The sequence below is a fragment of the Neltuma alba genome, unplaced genomic scaffold, assembly GCF_004799145.2.
Source record: "Neltuma alba isolate B1F8T4 unplaced genomic scaffold, ASM479914v2 tig00011741_pilon, whole genome shotgun sequence".
NCBI classification, from domain to species: domain Eukaryota; kingdom Viridiplantae; phylum Streptophyta; class Magnoliopsida; order Fabales; family Fabaceae; genus Neltuma; species Neltuma alba.
In genome coordinates, this window is record NW_021636369.1 from 256721 (window position 1) to 279298 (window position 22578).

At 34.3% G+C, this 22578-nt stretch overlaps 1 protein-coding gene across 1 annotated transcript; it reads left to right on the top strand.

Annotated features, from left to right (window-relative positions):
* The first annotated feature begins 5438 nt into the window (after positions 1-5438).
* Positions 5439-5837, top strand: LOC114717521 (ATP-dependent DNA helicase PIF1-like). The gene has a single exon (XM_028902681.1). The coding sequence runs from the start codon at positions 5439-5441 to the stop codon at positions 5835-5837; it is 399 nt and encodes a 132-aa protein (XP_028758514.1).
* The last annotated feature ends 16741 nt before the right edge of the window (positions 5838-22578 follow it).

Genomic DNA, 22578 nt, shown 5'->3' on the forward strand with positions numbered 1-22578 from the left:
AAGGGTAAGAATAGAGGTTTGACCCGAAATTTCGAGGACGAAATTTTTTTGAGAGGGGGAGAATTGTAACATCCAAAGTTTTAGGCCTAGAAGTACCAATAATAGCCTGAATTAGATAGGCTATCAGACCCCTTTTTAGCAGAAGTCCCAAAGATGAGAAAGGAAGTCAAAGTAGTTTCAGGGACTAAACTGCAAAGTAAAAGTTTCAAGGGGCTAAAGTGTAATAAAGTTAGAGGCTCCAGTAAAGTCTCGAAGGCCCAGAGAGAGAAAAGAGACTAGATATAGGCCAAAGGTTGAGTTAGAAGCCTCAAAGAGAGGATTATATGAAGTTAAGTCCAACCAGGGACTAAACTGTAAATTCTGAAAGTTATGACCAACAGGGGTAAAAATGGAAGAGTATGAAGAGAATTCCAAGAAAATCCTAGAAAATGGGAAATAATATTCTAAGGCTCTTCTATGAAGAGAAAAGATGAAAATACCCCTGAGGCAGCTTCAACAGAATTTATAAGGTTATTACCGGTAAAAAGTATACCATGTGAGGTAATTATTTAAAATAGCAAGAGACCTCAAAAATATATACAAAAATGAGGTTAAATGGTTGAAAGGTTGTACTAATTTATAAAATTAGTCCCGCAACCAAAATACCAGTGGAGTGGCTTTAATAAATTAAAGAGCCGGTTTTGCCGATAAAAGGGCATTTTGGTAAATGAATTTTTATGCAAGGTTTAAAGGAAGTGTTATAGCCTAAGAAAATTCATAGATATTCTCTAGAATTAAAAGGAATTTATAAAGCAGACAGAACAATTTTCTGAGCTCTGAAAGGCCATAAAGAAAGCCGGAAAAACGTGGGCCAAGTAAATTCGGACGAAGCTTATGAAACAAGTTTGATCCAACGGCTAAGATCTAATCTCCCATCTCCTCCACCACTTTCATGACACTTGGCATCTTCTAGAAGGTTGAGGTAAACATGATGTAATAAGATGATGCAATGATGATGCAAAAGTCCACTTGAACTTCCAAATTTGCCCTTACCCTTTCTATTAGCCACCAAGGGCATTTTGGTCCATTCAAGCCAACTTTTTTGCTATAAATAGAGCCTCTTCCCCTTCATATTTTCAGCCAACATGAGTTTAAGAGGGGAAACTCTGCCAAAATTTAGAGAGAAAAACGTAGGGGTGAAGGCCAAGAAGAAGGAACAAAGTTCAAGCTTCAAGATCAAGGACCTTTGGAACATCCAAGAGGATGTTTGATGATGTTGACCGAAAGCTAACATGGTTGGAAAGTCAAGGGAGTCAAAGGAAAAGTAAGAGGAAGGCTTGAGGTGCAAGGTAGTGAACTTACCTATTGTCATTGCTTGATGTTGTATGCTTGTGTGTTACCGTATACATGTTATTGAATGTTATTGTGACATGTTTTAGCTGCTGTGATTGCTATTCATGATGAGTAGATTATGTCTCCATGGCCATGCATCAAGAAGTTAGCTTTGAGCATGCTAGTATGTCACTAATTAACAAGAGAATAAACAAGTTGCGTGTAGTGCATGAGCATCCATTTAGCATGATTAATATGGTATTGTTTGCTACTGAGATTCCCCCTAATCTCACCCCCTTCCTAACCAACCATTTAGGTCAATCAATGATGGGCACTAATGGCATGAGAAGCAAGGAGAAGAAGTGGAGAATTATTAAGGCAAATGAATGATATTAATATTCAATGTATAATTCTCCTATGCTGTAAATTATGTTATGAATGCCATTACTTCAATGTATATGCTTAGGATGTTTATGGCATGAATGAAAGTATATGAGTATGAATGAGAAAGATTAAGCCCATGCTATGTATGTCAAAGAAATAAAAAGAATTAAAGTAAGGAGATATTAAAGGATAAAACGTAGGTCCTGAAGCAGTTAGTTTTGAGCTTCAGTTTGACCTACCAAATGAATGATTTAAATCACGAGATTTGGTAGACCTATAGTGCACATCCCAAGCTTCAAAATGAGTGGTAAATCACCTCATTTGGATGTGTATACGAAGAGATATGAATTTTCAAAGTTAAGGCACAGAATCTGGAAAGTCCAGATTTTACCAAACGGATAGTAATCTTAATCCAATAAACTGTACGTTTTCTATGAGGATGAGTTCAGTTGAGTATTTTTCCCTTAAAGAGGATTGAAAGAGCTTTCCGTAGAATTTTGGAACACCTCCATACAATTTTTCTAGAATTAGTTATGATTTTTCAAAGTTGGACCTGTAATCTGAAAACTGGACAGTGAACAGTAATTTCCCGAAAATTAACGTCCAAATTGAAATTTTTAAGTTTAAGACCATCCAAAGTGGTTTGGAATGGTTCTAAATGACTGCTAAGGTACTATATAAGTAAGGTGTGACAATAGAATCTTGGAGGCTAACCTACATTAGAAAGCATCAAAGAGAGATGTGCGTAGAACATTACAAAGGGCTAATCGATGCTATCTTGCTTAGAGAAATCGAGGCTTTTGCAAGGGGAAAGTGAATAATCTTACCATCATCTTTTACTAGGGGCCCACCATACACAATGAAAAATTATCAAGATGCAATGGCCATTTGCAGATGGACTGGATATCCAGATCTTTTCATTACATTCACATGTAACCCAAATGGCTTAAAATAACACGTATTTTGCAACATTGGAAACTCCAGATGGAAGGCCGCCCAGATGCTATCACTTGAGTTTTCAAAATGAAGCTTGACCTTCTGATGAAAGACCTTAAAAAAAGGAGATCTCTTTGGTCCTATTAGGGCAGGTATGTTGGGGGCTCGTTGTATAATACTCTAATTTGGAATTGGATCTTGATTTTTTTTTTCATGATTTAATAGACATCAATACGGAGGTGCAACACTTCATGATAAGGTGTTCATTGTTCATTTTGTATTCTAATTGAATTCTTTTGAATTTTTTTGACAACATTATATGCCATGGAGTTCCAAAAAAGGAGGCTACCTCATGCCCCCATTGTGCTTTTCCTCGATTCGTCCAGCAAGATAACAACACCAAATGATGTTGACCGCCTTATCAATGCTGAGATACCTGACAAGAACAATAACCCAGAGTTATATAATGCAGTTAGTGAATTTGTGATGCATGGGCCATGCAGGAGGGTAAATCCTCGATTCCATTGTATGCACGATGGCGTTTGCACCAAAATTTTTCCAAAAGAGTTCATTGCAAGTACCATCATTCATGAGGATGGTTACCCCCGATAAAAGAGACCTAATAATGGAAGAGAAATTATTAAAAATAGAATTCCTCTTGATATTAGATATGTTGTGCCATACAATCCACAGTTGCTTCTAAAATACAAAGCCCATATAAACGTTGAGAGATGTAAAGAAGGTGAATCAATAAAGTACTTATTTAAGTATGTTAGCAAAGGTCATGACTATGCTATAGCTGCTTTTTATACACAAAATACAATAAAACGTATGGATATTGTCAATAAAGAGATCAAAATGTACTATGATGTTAGATATTTGTCTACTTGTAAGGCTGCATGGAGAATTTTTATGCATGATATAAACTACAGAACTCTTGCTATTGAGTGCCTCATATTCCATCTACCGAGTGAGCAAAGTGCACTTTATGCAGAGGATGAAGATCTTGACCATATTCTGAATCAGGCAGCTGGCAAAGTGACTCAGTTTGAAGCCTGGATGGAAACCAACAAGCATTTTACTTTAGCTCGAACATTGACTTATGTAGAATTTCCCACAAACTTTATCTATAAAGATAATGTTCACATATGGACATTAAGGAAATCAGGGTTTGCAATTGATTGCTTAATCTATATTCCATCAGGTGCTAGTGAGAATTTTTATCTAAGGATGTTACTTGCTTCAGTGAGAGGCCCAAGTGTTTTCAAGATATATGCATAGTTGATGGTGTACATTATCCAAATTTTAAAGAAGCTTACTATACTCGAGGGTTACTTGAGGATGATCGCGAGTATATAGATACCATTATAGAGGCCAGTCAATGGACTAGCAGTTCTTTCTTACATGGAATTTTTGCCACATTGCTTTTTTGTAATTGCATGAGTAGGTCTGGTGTTTTGTGGACTCAAACTTGGAAATTAATGAGCAATGACATACTCTTCTAGCTCATGAATGCTATAGGTGATTCAGGTAATGTAAAACTTCTGTACACTTATGCTGATGAAATATGTTTGTTCCGTACTACTAAATTCACTTGCTTATGTTCCCAATTTTATGTTTGATAGGCCTCAACATTAGAGATGCAGAGCTAGAGCAATATGTGATACAGGAGATTGAAGAATTATTGTAGGCAAATGGGCAAACTCTCAATGACTTCTCTGATATGCTGCAACCAAGTTTGCATAATAGACTTCCTATTAGAAACAAATTTCTCTTGGCCGAAATAAGATACAACCCAGATGTTCTCTATTATAAGCTCCAAACTCTCTTACCGAAACTTATGGCTGAACAAAAAACAATATTTGATTCTATTTATGGTGCTGTCGTCAACTCTAGAGGTGAGCTTTATTTTAGCTATGGTTACGAGGGAACTGGAAAGGCCTTCTTGTGGAAAACTCTTCACGCAGCTTTGGATGTGGAATAGAAAATAATGTTGGCCATTACTTCATGTGGCATTGCTTCTTTGTTGTTACCAAATGGGAAAACAGCCCATTCTCAATTTGCCATCCCCATTTCTATCACTGAAGACTCAATTTGTAATATAAAACAGGGTAGCCAACTAGCAGAACTTTTACTTGAGACCTCGCTTATAATTTGGGATGAAGCACCAAAGCAAATATTGTTTTAAAGCTCTAGATAGATCTTTGCGAGATGTGATGAAACATTCAGACCCGTCAGCAAGAAACAAACCTTTTAAAGGAAAAGTGGTTGTTCTTGGGGGTGATTTTAGACAAATTCTGCCTGTAATTCCAAGAGGACGGAGAGAGGATATTGTTTTTACAACTATTAATTCTTCTTATTTGTGGAAAGATTGTCAGATTTTCACTCTTTCAAGGAATATGTGCCTTGAAAGTTGCACCAGCAAAGCAATCCAACATGAGCTTGTTGAATTTGCAAATTGGATTTTATCAATTGGTGATGACACAGTCCCAACAGATGAAGACACTGATGATCTCATTACTATTCCAGATGATTTTTTGTTGACCCGAGTAGATAATCCTTTGCATTTTATAGTCGATGCCATATATCTAAACCTTCCTGACCACTTGTAAGACAAGGCCTACTTCAATGATCGTGCTATTTTATGCCCAATATTCTCTGTCATGGACAAGGTCAACTCATTCATGTTGTCCCTTCTTCCTGGTGATGAAGTTGAGTATCTCAATGTAGACAACATTTTAAAGCAAGATAAAGCATCGAGCTCTATTGACAACATACATTAGGTTGAGTTCCTCAACACAATCAAAATGTCAGGACTACCAAACCATGCATTGAAACTCAAAGTTGGTGTACCAGTAATACTCATATGGAACATTGACAAATCCAATGGACTTTGCAATGGCACTAGACTGATTGTCATTAGATTGGAAAAATATGTCATTATTTTCCAAATGCTATCTGATACTGTCACCATCCAAACTGTTATGATACCTAGGATGACTATTACACCTTCTGACTTTGGGTATCCCTTCACACTGTACCGTCACCAATTCCCTCTCACACTATCATTTACAATGATGATTAATAAGAGCCAGGGTCAAAGTTTGCACAACATTGGCTTGTTCCTTTCTTGTCCAGTTTTCACCATGGGTAGCTCTATATGGCAGTCTCTCGTGTGTGCAGAAAGAGTAGGCTTAAAATTTTAATCTTGGATACTGATGGTAAAGCTACTAACAGAACAAACAATGTTGTTTACAAGGAGGTTTTCCACAATATTTATGTGTAGATTATAGCAGTATTGTTGATAGCATCTTATTATTTAGACTTTAGGCCCTTTTGTTTATCTATATTGGGAATGGATTGAGTTATTTATTTTATCGTAACTATCATATCCCTAAAGGTATTGTGATATATATTTGGTGCATTTATTACTCCCATTGCACTATTGACCCCGTGCATGGCACGATTATTATACTAGTTAAAGTTAGAAGATATAACTATAAGTCTAAAAGGCTATGTGATATTTAATTTTTATTAGTCTTCAAATTTCTTGTGATAAGTTGGTAGAAAAATATCCGAGAGTGGCATGAAACTAAATATACCAAAAAAAAAATCGTTATTGGTCATTTTGAAAAATTAATTTATTGTGCCAATTTATTTACATATTTAAGAATATGAAATATGAATATAACTTATTTTCATATTAATAGAACATCCTAAAGATGGTCATATTATGATATTGATATTTTATTGTGCCATTTGTTTGCAAACTAAAGAGATGCTATATTATTTATATTTTGTTCATTTATCATATAATCTTATTTAATATTAGTTTTAATGATTTATTGATAATAAATTTTATTATTAGTATTTTAAGTTACTTTGAATTTAACTAAATAAGAAATTAGTGAAGAAAAATTAAGCATTCATATAATATGTAAGTATTTTTCCAAATGACATATTTTGAGTGTTGCAAATTAAATAAATGATATATAGTATCTTGATTAATGTTGAGAAATTTTGAGCAATACATTCAATCTTACACTTTATTCTCAAAAAGTTTATTTTAAAAGATCCTCTACATTTTGTGTTCCTTTTAACTATATGAGTTTGCCTATGAAAAATAATTAAGCACATGCAAATGATAATTATAGTTTTAAGAAAATTTTATGAATGTTGGATTAATTCAAATATCATTTAATTCTTTAAGTTTTGAACATTTTGAAATACTATAAAAGAAATTGGATATTTATATTCCTCTATTCAAATGTTAAGAGGCATGTTAATCCCTTCTTTTTTTTTTCAAAATGATGAATCATTGATCTTATATATTTAAATTAAATTAGTCTTGTTTTAACATTTGGAAGAAAAATAAAAATAAAATATTTATGTCACATTTGAATTGAGAGAATGGAAAGTTATTGAATTTTATAAGAAAATTTATTATAAATAGTAGATATTGATTTTGATTAGTTAGATAAAATCATTTTTGCAGTATGTGTAAACTCTATATATATTGCACGTTAAATGTATGATACTCATAACTATTCATTATTATGTATTATGGTGTTATTAATATGAATTTGTCTCCTCATTCTTCTCAAATTACAGAGTTCCTGAAGAGCTATGTGTAAAAAATATTAATATAGTTCTTGAAGAACTAATCCATATTTTTCTTTATGGGCGGACAAAGAATTGATGGTAAAAAATATGATATATTAATCTATGTCAAAACTTCAATTCTCCAAAGGGTTTAAAAAGTAATAGTCCAACTAAATTAAACTCCATAATTATGTATAAACTAGGAAATACTTGGACTTCCAAGTGAGAGAGGTTGTTGGTCTATTGTATGCTAGTCACTGTTTTTGAAATACAAGAATAAGGAAAACATGTTTATATGACTCACACTTGAAGGGCAGACTATTGAAATACAAGTGTGAATTGATGTTAGATAGATTTTCATTAATATAAAAAACTTGTTATAGTAAACTAGAAATTGACTAGCCCAATTAGATTTATAGTTGGTATAACTTGTTTAATCATCATGAATCATATATATGATGCAACAAATTATTAATGATTATGTATTGACATCTATTGAAAAAGAAGAAGATTCTTAATGATTAGACAACATATTGCATGATTCAAGAGTTCATATACCTTTTATTCTCAAAGAAAATAGATTATGTTGATATCACTAGTTATGACTTGGAATAGATCATTGTATTTCGAGAAGTATATCAAATTCAGATATATGGGCCAATACAGATAGCATGTAAATTATACAAGTATTCAATAAATTTGATAGATGCATCTATAAGATAGTTATATGTGTTATTATTAGGTTGCAACTTGAAGTTTGCGAGACTAATTGAGTAAATTATTATATATGTTGAGTGCACATTTTTAGAAAAGTGCAATCTAAAAAATTTCTGTTGCAAATGCTAGTGAGTTTATATCTCATCTTTTCAATGATTATCATATATTTATTAGAAAATTGTTGAGAGGCTTGTTTAATACGATGATCTAGCAGAATAATTTATTAAAGCCTCCAAGAATAGCTAGATCAATACTTTTTAGAACAAGATCTTTATTTTAGTGTTGTAATATTTGGTTTGATATTTTGCAGCAATTGTACATATCAAGCCAATAAAATTCTCCTAATAAAATTGATTTTTGGTCAAGAGCCAAATTTTTGGTCAAGCCAAAAGGATGATGCCTCTCAAGGTATGAGAATGGGATGACATGCTAAGCCAAGAGGGTAATGCCTCTCGAGGCATGGGAATAAGATAACACGTTAAGCTATAAGGGTGATTCCTTTTGAGGCTTGATAACGGATGACCAGGGACGAGTTTAAGATATGAAAGCCCCCTCCAGTGGTTAGCTAGTACAAAGAGAGTATCCTTGACTTTTTTTCACAGATACCATTGTTGTCAATTGGGCTAAGAGCTATAAGTTCTTAACAGTGTGTATTTAGGTGAGCTGATTATGAAATAAGATGGTAAAAGAAGGAAAATAGACCTTTAAGGTAAAGAGAAAGATGGTTGAATTTGACAATACAATTGTTAAAGGAAAGCATTGCCTATGATAATAGTTACCATCCCACTATACAAATGGCTTTGTGTGAAGCCTTATGCGGCAGGAAGTGCCAACTACCATTGTATTGGATTGAACTAAGGGTAAGAAAAGTTTACAGCCCAAGAAGGATGGTGAATCAAGTGTCAGGGTAAGTAAGAATGAATCGACAAAGATTGTTAGCAGCGCAAAATAAATAGAAAAATATATGTGGACATAAAAAGGAAGCCGTTAAAGGTTGTGGTTAGAGATACTAACTACAGGAATGGGTCAAATCCCAAAAGTGAAATAGTTAACACCGAAGACCCTTCCAAATTTTGTTAAAAAGCTAAGCAGGTAGCTTATGAATTGGCTCTACCCCTTAATCCTGACTAGATACATGACGTCTTTCAAGTTTCTTAGCTAGAGAAGTATTAGCCAAACCCCTCTCATATTTTGGCAGATGAGGATATCGTGCTGCAAGATAACTTGATGTTCGGAATAAAGCCGATAAAGATCATGGATTGGCGAATTAAGCAGCTGTGAAGTAAGACCATTTCAACATTCCAAGGGGATCTGGGAGAACTTGACACAAGAAGAAACAACATGGAAAAGGAAGATGACATGAAGAGCAGTTACTTGAAGCTCTTTATCTAGAGTATATTTAAATTTTAAGGAGGAAATTTATTTAAGGGGGAGGAAATGTCACATCCTGCAAAAATTAACCCTGATAATGGATATGAAAAATTAAGAAAAAATAAGGATAATATCCTTTGAGAATTATACGAGATTATAAAATTGGTTTTATGACCAAATTACCCTTAGAGAAATTACAAAGGGATTTAAGGGTGATTTAGGCCAATTTAAGGGATTTTATTTAGAAAATTCCAAATAAATATTTTTAAGGGGAATAAAATTCTAAAAAAATTCCTATGATATCCCAAGGAATTATAAGAGATTATGGAATTAAATAAAGACCCTCAAGTATCCAAGATTTTTCCCAATGCCTTTGAAAAGTGGAAAAACCCTAAAGAGAAGGAAATTAGTTTTCCTTTTTATTTAATTATTGGGAAATTAATTTTGAGACAAAGAGGGCAATTTGGGAAGATAAAAATAAGGAGAATAAATTAGGGATTTGATAGAAAATAATTACAGAGGCCAAAATACTGTAATTATAGAAACGAAGTTAAACCCGGAGTCAAAGTGCACCGATAAAGCAAGACTAGAGTCTTGCAATTCAAATGGTTCACAATTGGTCATGTGTCAAGCCCCTAATGGAGAGGATTTGAACTTGCCAAGTGTCATTTCTCAAATGGAGAGGATTTTGACTTTTGGTAATTAATTTCATTTGGATTTAGTTAATTATGAAAGAGAAAGTAAGATTAAAGAGGGTAATGACACTTGGAATTTCATTTATGATGGTGGTTTGGATATTTTCGCTCATTAAACAAGCTCTCCTCCCCCTAATTTCAGATGGTGGTTCGGCCAAGTGAGAGGAAGAGAGAAAAGAGAGGGTTTTGAAGGAGAAACAAGAAAAGCTATCAACTTTGGTCACTTAATCAAGGATTCAAGGTTAGTTTTTGGTCTTAAGTTGTTCTCCACCTTGTTTGCTTGAGTTGTGTGGTTGAAAAATTCTGTCTCTTCTCATTTTGGTGTTGGCCAAACTGGTTTATCATAAGGGGGAAGAAGTTTCGTTAGTCAAACTTGTTAAGAGACTTCAAAGCATGTTAGTAGCAAGTGGTTATTGGTTGTTTTTGAAGTATTTTCTTTGGGGTTTTTCCCAAGATTCATTTCGGCCAAGATAGTAACTGAACCCTAGGATGAGTTTGTCAATGTTTTAAGACTTCTATGGTGTTCAAAATGAAAAATGGTGTAGGGTAAACCAAAAGGAACAAGTGTTGGAAGCATTAAAACTAAAGTTGTAATTTTTGGGTTAAAGAACCCTCTTGGTTCAGTCAAGAGCAACTAAAAGGAGGAGTTTTATTTTCTTAAATCTAAACATATATTTGGAATATACATGAAAAACCATGTAGGAATAAGTCAAGAAGCAATTTGTAGGGTTAAAAGGAAACAAGTTCAAAAATAAAGAACAAAGGTGGAAGCTTTAAGGAGCAAGAGTCATATTTAAGTTGTGTTCTTGCTTTTACTTGGTTTGGTTAATGATTTTTGCTACCCTTTTTGGTGGAATGCCATGCTATGGTTTGATATTTGTGAAGGAGAAGAAGAGAAACAAAGAAAACTCAAGCTTTTGGAGCAAGGTAGCAAGTTGAACCTAACTACTAACACTGACTTGGCATTATTGATTATTGCATGATTAATTGCTATTATATGGATGAACTTTCTTGATTGTGATGTGGCTGCTCTTTGCACTTTCTTGCTTTAGCCTTTGCATTATTGAGTTTGCTAAATGATACGCATGCTAGTTCACCAATAGTAGTTAATGTAGTTATGCATGATGATGATGCTTGTTGATGATATAGTTGGTTAATTTGCTATTGGGATTTCAATGAAATCTCATTCCCTAAATGCAATCTAACATTTTAGGACCTGAAACATTCAAGGGCAAGCTGCAGATTGAAGGTTAAAATTTATGGTATCATACCATAAAAATTCGTGGACTTTTGGGTTATGTAATATTATGCTGGGCAGTGCTGTAAATTCACTAACACCGCCACCTTTACGTGATGTTTTGATTAAGTTCCAGAACACGTTTAATTACGAAATTTGGCATGTTTGTAGATTACGTTATGAGCTTCATTTTGATAGTTAACATGTTAAAAATGGCCAACTACACTATTTTTAATGATTTTTCAAATTTAAGGTTCAGAATCTGAAAAAAGGGTTTTTGCCTAATAGACAGAGGTGACTTTCACAAAAACCTGACACTTTTTCCAATGGAATTGGTTCACAAAGCTATTTTTCCATGAAAGATCATTCAAATAGATTTTTATAAAATTTTGAATCACTCTATTTCAATTTTTCTAGATTAAGTTATGAATTTTTTAAGTTGGGTCAGAAAACTGGATTTTTACCTAATGAACAGTGAAAATCCAAAAATTAGCGTTTTTGAGATAGAATTAAGCCCAAGACCATCCAATGTGATCTAAAATGGTCTTAATTGAACCCTAAGACAATACGATAGTAAGGTGTCACAATTGTGATGTGACTGCTCCTTGCATTTTATTGCCTTAGCTTTTGCATGTTAGAGATTGCCTAATTATAATAGAATTAGTTCTCCAATGGTAGCTATTGTTGATATGCATAATGATGATGCGTGCTTGATGTTATAGTTAGTTAATCTTGCTACTGGGATTTTTTTAAAATCTCATTCCTTCCAAATGTAATCTAGCATTCTAGGGCCTGAGACATCCAAGAAGAAGCTGCAAATTCAAGGGTAAATGTGGTGATGAACCATGGGAAATAATTACATTTTGGTTATGTATAAGTATCCATGATTGGCTGCTGTAACCCTAAATAGACCGTAACTTGGAGCTGTGTTTTGAGTACATTACTGAACAAATTTAATCACAAAATTTGGCATGCTTATAGTTCATGTCGCGAGCTTCAAATCAATAGGTAGCACATTAAAATTGGATGTAGGTACAATTTATGGTGATTTTTCAAAGTTAAGGTTCAAAATCTGAAAAAAAAAAAAATGTTTTCACCAAAGTAACAATGGTAAATTTCCAAAAATTCGGGCACTAAATCACAAGGAATTGGTTCACAAGATTATTTTTTGTTGAAATAGGATTCAAAGAGCTTCCCATAGAATTTTGAACCACTCCATTTTGATTTTTTTTAGAATTAGTTTCGAATTTCTAAAGTTAGACAAAAAAAACTGGATTTTACCAAATAAACAGTTATTTTACAAAAATTAGTGTCCAAAATGAATATTTTGAGTTTAAGGCTATCCAAAGTGGTCAAAAGTGATTCTAATTAGACCCTAAGGTATTCTGGATGTAAGGTGTAACATTAGGCATGTTATATAATGCTATGTGAAGTTAATTGTGATGAAAAAAAGGTGCCAAAATATGTCCTAGTGGTACCGCATAAGTGAGGACCCAAAAAAGTACACAATATGATGCAAAACAGCCAGGTCGGTGGAGAAATGGTTAAGGACTGCATTTTGAACGAATTTCTTCCTATTTTCTCTCTATTTTAATGCCAAAACAATGAGAGGATATGGAAGGGATTATGTGTACAGTTAGATAGAAAGAGAAGGTATTACGTGCACTGTTTGATAGAAGATAAAATAAGCTTCATGCCCTATGATTTACACATATGTCTTGTGTTGGAAATTGTGCCCTAGGGGCCAATCATTATGTTATGAACATTTTGATTTATGAATTTATTGATTATGTTATCATATTATTTGCATGTTTACTGTGATGACTATCCTTGGATAACTCATGATTTATCCTAAATGTCCCTGGTCGGTCATCTATGTGGGAGCAGAGATGAAATAAGACCAGTATGACTTTAAAGATATATAGAGATATAAATTAAAGTCATAGGCACATGTAAGAGTACAAGGTGTTGGACCGACCCGCTATGAGAGAGCTGCATGGGTTAAGTCGTAAGCTTCTCTCATATACAAACCATGTCACTGTGCCCTTTGACCTGAGATCATCATGGATTCCTACATGAGAAAAGCTCAGCTTTGACCTAGTCAAAAGTCACTTTTGACCGAGTGATCATAAAGACTATGTTCAGGCTTAGTGGTTTTTCATGCGGAGGAATGTGAATGGTCAGGATGGAATTTGTCCCTCACATTCGTAGAGAGATATTACTGGGCCCCTCAATGAGTGAGTCTGAGAAATGTATGGCCATACTATAATGGAAAGGTAGTTCCATTTCTATATTCAGACTACTCAGGGATCGAGAAAGTAACGGTCATGAATAGGAGGATGACGTTCTCCATGCCTCATCCATGACCAAAATGTCGTGTGACAAAAGGGACGTGATATGATTGTATGAAAGGTTACATCGTTCAGCGATCCTCATATGATTTGGGTAGTCGTGATGTCTTGCTAGAGACCGCTTACGACTTGTGAGTCATTGTAGTTAATGGCCTACTGCCAACTTCATATGGGCCTACAGGGTCGCACACAAAATAGCCCAACACGAGTTATGATGTCCAGATTCATTGAATCTGAGATATGTCCAGATTCAATGAATAATATAGGGTGGATGCATATATATATAAATTCGTATATATATATTATATATAAGAAATATATATATCTTAGATTTAATTTATTAGGATAAATTAAATCTATATATCAATTTTAAATTGATAAGATATAATATAATATTTCAAATTTGATTTATGAGAATAAATCAAATATAATTCCATCATATCTTTATTTTGAATTAAATTTGTAGGACGGATTTAATATAAACCATATTTATTTAATTGTTTTCTTATCTGATTAGGCAATATTTGATATTGCATTAATTTCGGAATTAATTCAGGATTAATTTCGAAATTAAATATCCTTCAAAATATCTATAGCATCCTATATATTTGATATGAGGAGCTAGGGTTTTGGGTGAGAGAGTGAAAACACTTGCAGAAAAGAGATGGCCAAAATAGAGAAGGAGGACGGACTCTTTGAAAAAAAACCCTAGACGGACAAAGAGGCGCTAGCACGCCGTTCGTGACTAGAGAGTTGTTCATGTGGATACCGGTAGAGGAAGCCGACCGGAGTTGTCAACTTCGAGCGACAAAGGAGGCGAGCAAAGGCATCCTGAACGGCGGAATCACCGAGCCACCAAGAAATCGAACATCGAAGGTAATGCTTCTTACTACTTGACTTAAACACGATCGGTAGATCCGGACAAGGGATTGAAATTTTAAAGTTTGTTTTCCACTGCGCGTTTTTCAATTCCCTTTATCTTGATCAAGATAGAAGGCAAAAAGATAAGAGACACATGGCCAAAGAGATTAAATGAATGGCCAAGATCAAGCCACACACACAAGATTAAGGGCTAGGATTTAAGCAGCCAAACACAAGAGAAAAGGGAGAGAGGTCGAGCAAGGGAGAGCTAAGGAAGGAGAAGAGGGAAAGCTTGAAGTCCCATGCAAGATCAAGCTCCAACACAAGGTAAGATTATAGTTTTTGATATTGTTTATGTTTTCCTTGGTGTTATTGAGCTTGGATATGATTTTATTGAGCTTTGAGGGCTTAAAAACTTTAAGGTTAGGTACTGTGTGAAATTTCTAAAGCAAGAACAAGATGGAACTGAAGTTAGATTAAGGATTAAAGGCTAGAAAAGAATAAGAGTCAAGTGGTTTTGTGATGAGTTTGCAAGAAAATCAACTTCTCCCTAACCTTTAAACAATTTTAGCCAGGCATGGGGTTTGATTTAGGGATCAAATTTCATAATTTTCATGCTTTCAATGTGTTTAAAATGAAAAATTGTGTAGGGTACAAGTGAGAAAGAAAGTTTGGAAGCATTAGAATTGAAAATAGAAGTTTGAAAACTTAACCCTAGGTGATTTTGGCCAAATTGTTTTGAGGGGAAAGGAAGTTGATTCTGATTATTTTGTGCTTAGAAATGAATTCTACATGAAAAATGATGGGGGAATAGTATGTGATTAATTTTAGAACGGTTAAAAATCAAGCTCAAAAATTAGAAGTTAATATGGTTCAAAGAGAACAAAGTGTTAATGATGTTAGTTACCATGGCTCTAATGAATAAATAGTAATGATGTGTTGATGCATTTAGGGCCATGAGGCATCAAGAAAGAGGAATAGCAAAAGTTGAACAAATAACCTCAAGGTTAGTAGCAAAAAGGAGCCAAAGCAGATAAGAGAAAGCTTACAGCTACAAGGTAGTGAACTTACCTATTTGTGTGCTTGAGATAGATACTTGTGTGTTGATGTTGCTTGATGATACTTTGATATATGCATGATGAAATGTTGTTATATTTCTTGTGTAATACATGGTCATGTATGTATGAAATATTGAGCATGAAAGCATAGCATTTTACATGCATGAAAGCATGTCATTTTAATGCCAAATATGTCATCCACCAAGCAATTATCTTGCATACATATGGGTAATCGTTTGCTACTGACATTCTCCCAAATCTCACCATCTCTTAACGAATCCTAATAGGTGTTAATGAGCAAGCAAGAGGATGCATGAAGTGGAAGCAAGAAAAAGAAGAAAAGAATTGAGGAAATGTGTTGTAGTACATTATGTAATTTACATGTCAATGTATAAGATGAATATGCTATTAATGTTATATGATGTTAAATGATGATGATGACATGCAAGATTGGATATGATGATACATAAGAATGAAGTATGCAATTTTCGCATGATTATGAAACAAGGAATAAATGGATATAAATTATTAATGCAAGGAGGATAAGTTATCCCTAAATGAACCATGAATTTGTAACAAAGTGAAAGTATGGCAAAGAATTGAATATGCCTCTAAAATTTGGCTTGCTTAAAATGCACGTCTTGAGCTTTAAAACTAGTGGTAGGCCACTTAAAATGGATGTTTGTGCTAAAAGTTATGATTATTCAAAGTTAGGGTAGAGAATCTGAAAAATACTGTTTTTACCAAATAAATAGTAAACTTACACGAATTAACTATATGAATTAGCAAGGGCTAAGTCCAGATTTATACCTTTTCCCTATAGAGAATTGAAAGAGTTTTAAATAGAATTTTGAACCACCCCGATACAATTTTTTCATAATTAGTTATGAATTTTCAAAGTTGAACCAAAAATATGAAATTTTTAGTTAACAGTAACTCAAGCAACAAATTTCAAAATTTCAATCTACATGCTTATTTCACGATTTGCTTGAACTATAATACTTCTGGATGCATACTAAAAAGGGAAAGTAGAAGGATGTCTTAAGAAGTGCAGAGGTTAGCTTTAAAATATTTAAGGCCGAATTATGTTAACAAAAGGCTGATGTAGGGAAAAACTAAACAGAAGGAATTGCAAGTCAAATTTTGATATGAGAAAAATAGGGAAACCTCTCCTCATCAAAAGAAAGTTATTGGCATAGAGAAATGAATTTTTAGAAGTATTGGACTAGACAGATCTAGAAAAATTTTAACCAATTTTAGAAAATTATATGATACGATAACCAAAGGCTTAGTAGAGCAACATTTTTCCTAACTTTTCTGCATGGCTTGGCAGAAAAAATAGAGGGAGATGACATGGATGGAATAATACATTTTGTTAAGGGTTAAGCTTGGAAGAATGAAATTATTTAATAAAAAAGTTAGGTTTTCTTCACATGTGTGATTAGGCATTATGTTGGCATTTCTAGAAGCAAATAAGTAAATTAAGCAAGACACCTCATGTGTTTACCTAGCAAAATTTCAAGGGAGCAAGCACAAGATGAAGACAACCATAATGGCAATGGTAAATGGTAACTTAGAGTTACCATGTGGTGAATTTCTCAAGCACTTTTATAAATAACCCTTCCCTTTCTCTTAGGCCAAAATTTTAGGCAACTCAAGAGAAAAACAGGAAGAAAGAATTCCATTAAAGAGGAAGGAAGAAGGAAGAAGAGAAGAACAAGGAAAATCTAGGCAAAATTAACCATTTAATTAAGATAAGATCATGAATCTTATCCTAGTTCATGTTGCCCTATGAATTGTTGGTTTTATATAAGGTTTTGATAGAAGTTGGAAGCTTGAAACCCTAAACTTGGTTACTGTTTAAGTTGTTATATATTGAGAAATGAATGATTTAAGGTCCTATAGGGATTAGAGGACAGAGAAAGGTCAGAAATTAGTGTTTTAACTTGGTTTTTCAAACAATTCTAATTTGTGAAATATATGGATATGGTTCAGCCAAACTTGGATCTTAGGGCTAGGATTTGATTTTTGTTAATTTGATGCTTCTAGTGAGTTTAAAAGGTGAAATTCTATAGGACTATGTGGAGAAAATGTATTTGGAAGCATTAAATTTGAAAATAGAATTTTTAGAATCCTAACCCCTATATTTGGCCAAGTAAGGTTTGATGGGATGGAATTGGATTTTGATAAAACTAAGTTCAAATATGGATTCTACATGAAAAATCATGTAGGAAAAGGCTAAGAGAATTATATTAAAAAAGATAATGCAAAAACCCTAAAATCAAGCACTAAGTGTCACATCGCATTAATTTTAACCATCAAAGTGTGAATAATAAATTAGATTAGAGGGCCAAGTAGTAAAGTAGATTCAGAAACGAAACAACTTATTGAAGCGAGATCCAACCCTTGACCAAACTGGCATTTTTGAAATTATCAGTTTAGGAAGAGCAAAATGGAAAAATTGGATAAAAATCCGTGAAATGATTTATTACAGAATTTTCCATAAAATAGGATTTTTCCTATTAAACAGTGAAAAATTGATCGGGAACAATTATTTTAAACATATAGAGGCCTTAATAATTTTGAAAAAATATGAGAAAATTATTTGAAATTTTATTTGAGATTCCAAAATTATTTTCAACCTTTGAAAGTGAAAGGATTAATTTTAGAATAATTGTTGCCAAAATCTTATCGGTAAGACCTAATTTTGGGGAAAATTCAATATAGGTAGTTAGAGGGTGAGATAAATTTTATAAAAATTCAGGGGATCTTTCTATATTAAAAGAAGATTTTTATGGGTAGAAATGAATTTTTGGAGGTCCAAAATTATCGTTAAAAATTAGACAGTAATTTTAGCTGATATGGCGAAACCAGATTGAGAAATGTTGGGAATTAAAAGTTACATTTCTTCCTTATTTCTTTATTCCATTAGGCATGAATTTGGAGGAGCCCAGAAATTTCATGGTTCATGAAGCCCAAGTGATTAAGGAATAAAATAGTCCATTTGATCACATGATTAAGTAAGGTACTTGAGTACCTAAGGATACTTGGCTTGCTTAAAGTGTTTGTAGCTTATAAAGCTGGAGACATGGACATTTAGAAGCAGATTTTTTAGGGATACTTGGAGCTCAAAGAGGCCAAAAATCTTGTTTATATATACGCCCTCCCAAACCCTTCAATTCAGTCATTTGACTATATTTTTAGCTTGTTTCAAGGAGAGTTTGGCAGCTAAAAACCATGAGCAATATGCTGTCCAGATTTTCAAAATAATGAGGAATAATTAAGAAAGGATAGAAACCATGATTAATATAACATCCTGAGTTTTATCGGGTTTTAATAGCCTCTTTTGGGTTGATTTTGAGGATAGATTAGTGATTTAATCTTGATCTTGGTGTTTGGGTTGGATTTGAGGTTTGTTGGAGGAATAGGTGAACGTATTCGGCGCACCGGGAGTTTCAGAGGGGAATGTCTTCTCGGGAAGGTTTGGCCGCGGCGAAGTCTAGGGGACGCTGCGGCGAAGTTGTTCGGGTGAGCGAGGCTTCCCTTTCGGGAAGGTTTCGCCACGGCGAAGGTAGGGGTTCGCCGTGCGAAGTCAGGTTTTCAGGCGAGTAATCCCTCTCGGGATTGGTTCGCCGCGGCGAAAGGTCGCGAATCTATATAGTTGCAGGAGGGTTCAACGTGCGAAAATAAGAAAATCTGAAGGAGGAGAGAGGAGCTCTGCTAGGGTTTCAAACTTTTGGCTTGGAGGGGGCATTTCTAAGGATCCATTACCTCAAGTAAGTGATTTTAATCTCTAATCTTCTTTCTTTCTTGGAATTTCTGAGGATTTTTGGTGGAACCCTAGGATTTTCTAAGTTGTGATGGAATTGAGGTTTTTGACCGATTGTTTTGAGTTTAATTGATTGCTTGGGGTTAGTTTAAGTATTTAATCGATGTAGTTTCCTTGGATTTAAAGAATCTTGAATTTTTGGAGCTAGAGTTTATGGAATTGGATGATTTGGGATTGAGGATGACAATGTAGAGATTGATTGTGGGTTTTGTGAATTGGGTTATGTTAAGGAGGATTAAATTGGATGTTTAATCGCTTTAGAATTGTTGTTGGAACCTTAATTGCTCAAATGGGATGTTTGGGTGTAGAATTCCATAGTGGGTCCTTGAGGTTGTGAATCTTAATTGATGTTTGGAAAGGAATTAAGGTGTTAATGGATTGGTATGACTTTGGAGTGTTGCCTTGATAGATATACCCTTTGAGTTGGGTAGAGTTTTGATGGGAGATAGGAATTTTGTGTCCCCAAGTGTTGTGTTGACCACATTATTAGTTTGAAAGCTAATATATGATGGTTGTGTGTTTGTGTGCTTGTGTAGACCGGTTGTGAGTCTTGGTGGTGCACGGGGCCACATCGTTGGTTTGTTGTTCCTTGCTCAGGCGAGAGGTAACCACTTTCCAATCCTTAGTACTTGCTTCTGTGGTATTGTGAGTAGATTTGTGTTTTGTGCTTTAAGTAGTAATTATGTTCGAACTGTATGTTGTATATAAAAAGGGAAAACCGTCTTGTGGGGTTTTTAATTGATGATGAATGAAATCTTGAAATTGTGAAGGATATGCCACTGAATGAGGTTAATTGTGAAATGATTATTACTCTTTGATTATGATTTGAGCATGATGCATTAATTGGAATTGGTGAGAGTTTTGTCTGTTACTACCACGTGGTAAGGCCTCCATTAATGCATGATGGTTGGCTTAGTACGTCCCCCATAGTGAGGGATAGGCCTTTTGGCTCCCTACGTCCCCCAGAGTGAGGGATAGGCCTTTTATGGCTCCTTACGTCCCCCATAGTGAGGGATAGGCCGGCTTCGGCTCCTGAAAATTCCCCAAAGTGAGGGATTTGGTTAATGGGATTTGCATCATTTTACTCGCATGATTTATTGTGGCTATCTTGTTATTATATTATTTGTGAACTGCCCCACTTGACACCTCACGAGCACCTATTTAGTAGTACCTAGTATTGGAAAGGTTGGTTACTGGGACTTAGTCTCACCCCGTGGTTTACAATGTTTTCAGGTGAAGGTTCCGGGCGTGGGCCATCGGGAAGAGACGCAGAGGCTTGAGCTCGGTTAGCTTTAGGCCTCTAGCATTTGTATATGTATGACTAGTATATATTGCCACGTTTAGGACTGCTTTTGATATATTTGATTACCCGGCCTTGTTGTAAACTGGAGAGAATGTATCTCTTTATTTTGGTTGGCCGGAGGTCATTGCTAGTGTTTGATGAACTCTGGATTATATGGTTGAAAACTATTTAGATGGGCTGATCTTGATGTATATGTTACCCGGGTCGAAGGCTCGGAGGCCCAGTGGATATGAATGGATTATTTTAGTTGCATGCAACGTCTTACGGGTTGACCCGAGCTTGAAAGTCAATTTCTAAAAATATGAAATTTTCCTTCTACTATGGTAGCTCGTTTTAACAGCTCTCCTTTTCCACCATAGTAGAGGTTTTATGATGGGTTAAAATGTCTTGAGGTAGAGGGTTTTTACAATTAAGGATTTAAGCTAACTTGTTTGGATGGTGTTTTGATTGATTTTGGAAGAAATTCAAATTCCCTAACTTATGGAATCAATTCAGATTAATTTGATGATTCTAATGAGTTTTAGAGTGTGATTTTGTGTGAGAAAACACTAAGAGGAAGTGTTTGAAAGTATTGGAATCAAACATGAAATTTTAAACCCTAAACTATATACTCTCTCGCAAGTGTAGTGCAAGTTTGATTTTGATAACCAACTTGATATTTAAATTCTACATGAAAAATTGTATAGGAAGGGCCTTAGAGACTTGTCAAAACAAAAGTGAAAAATTGAAGTCAAAAGTTGAAGAAAAAGGGGTTATGGAGTTGTTTTGATAACTAATGGTATTTTATGTGGCATTGATGGTAATGTGGTATATATTTGTACATAAATTGATAGGTATTGTGCAAGCATATAAAAAGGAGCCAGAAGGAGTAGAAAAGGCCAAACACTTGGAATAACAAAGAGGTAGCAATGAACCTGCAATTTGAATGCTAACTTGCTTTGCTTGTTTTGCCATGTGTTGCTTGATTTTTCTATGCTATGATGTGGCAGAGCTAGATGGATGATAATATGTTGACTCCATGTATAATATACCTTGGATTTATGCAATGTTGAGTGATTGAATAGTATGTCTACTCGCTTCCTTTCCATGGTGTAAAAGCATGTTAGTGTGCATGATATTTAGTTAGTGACATATGACATTCTTACATTGCAAGTTTAGCATGAGTATTGTGGTTTTTGCTACTGGGATTTTTTTTGAAATCTCATTCTTTTTATGTTTAAATAAACAACAATTTAGGAGTTGGAACATCCAAGGAGAAGGGCAAGGAAGTGATATTGGGATGAGGATTTGTGTGCTCATGTTATTCATAAACTTATGTAACCCTTGTTATGCAAGTTTGCAATAGTTATGTATGAAGTTTAGATGCTTGTATTTGTGACTTGAATGATTGTAAAAGATTGATAATATTGTGCTTGGACATGCAGCATGTGAATGGAAAAATTATATGATGCTAAGGGAAAGAATGATTAAGAAAAGGCATGAAATAATCCTAAAAATGGCCAATTTTCATGTCAACGTGATTCTGGCCAAATGAATGAGTTTTGAGCTCAAACTTGGCAGATGTATAGATCATATTTTTGCCTTTAACACTACGGTAATTCATCAAAATTAGAGTTTTGTACAAAAAGTTATACTTATCCAAAGTTAAGCATAAATTCAGAAATGTTGGAAATTTACCAAACAAACAGTGCTTCTTTGTGTGAATTCTGGGATTGATTGACAAGAGCTTGATACCAGAGAGCATTTTTTTTTCTCTGAAGATCATTATAAGAGCTCCAAGTAGAACTTAGAACCACCTCATTTTTATTTTTGTAGAATTAGTTATGAATTTTCAAAGTTTGACCTAAATTTAGAGTTACATGAATAGTAACCCGAATTTAAAAAAATTTTAAGTTTGAATTTTTCCTAACTTAAGGCCTTAAG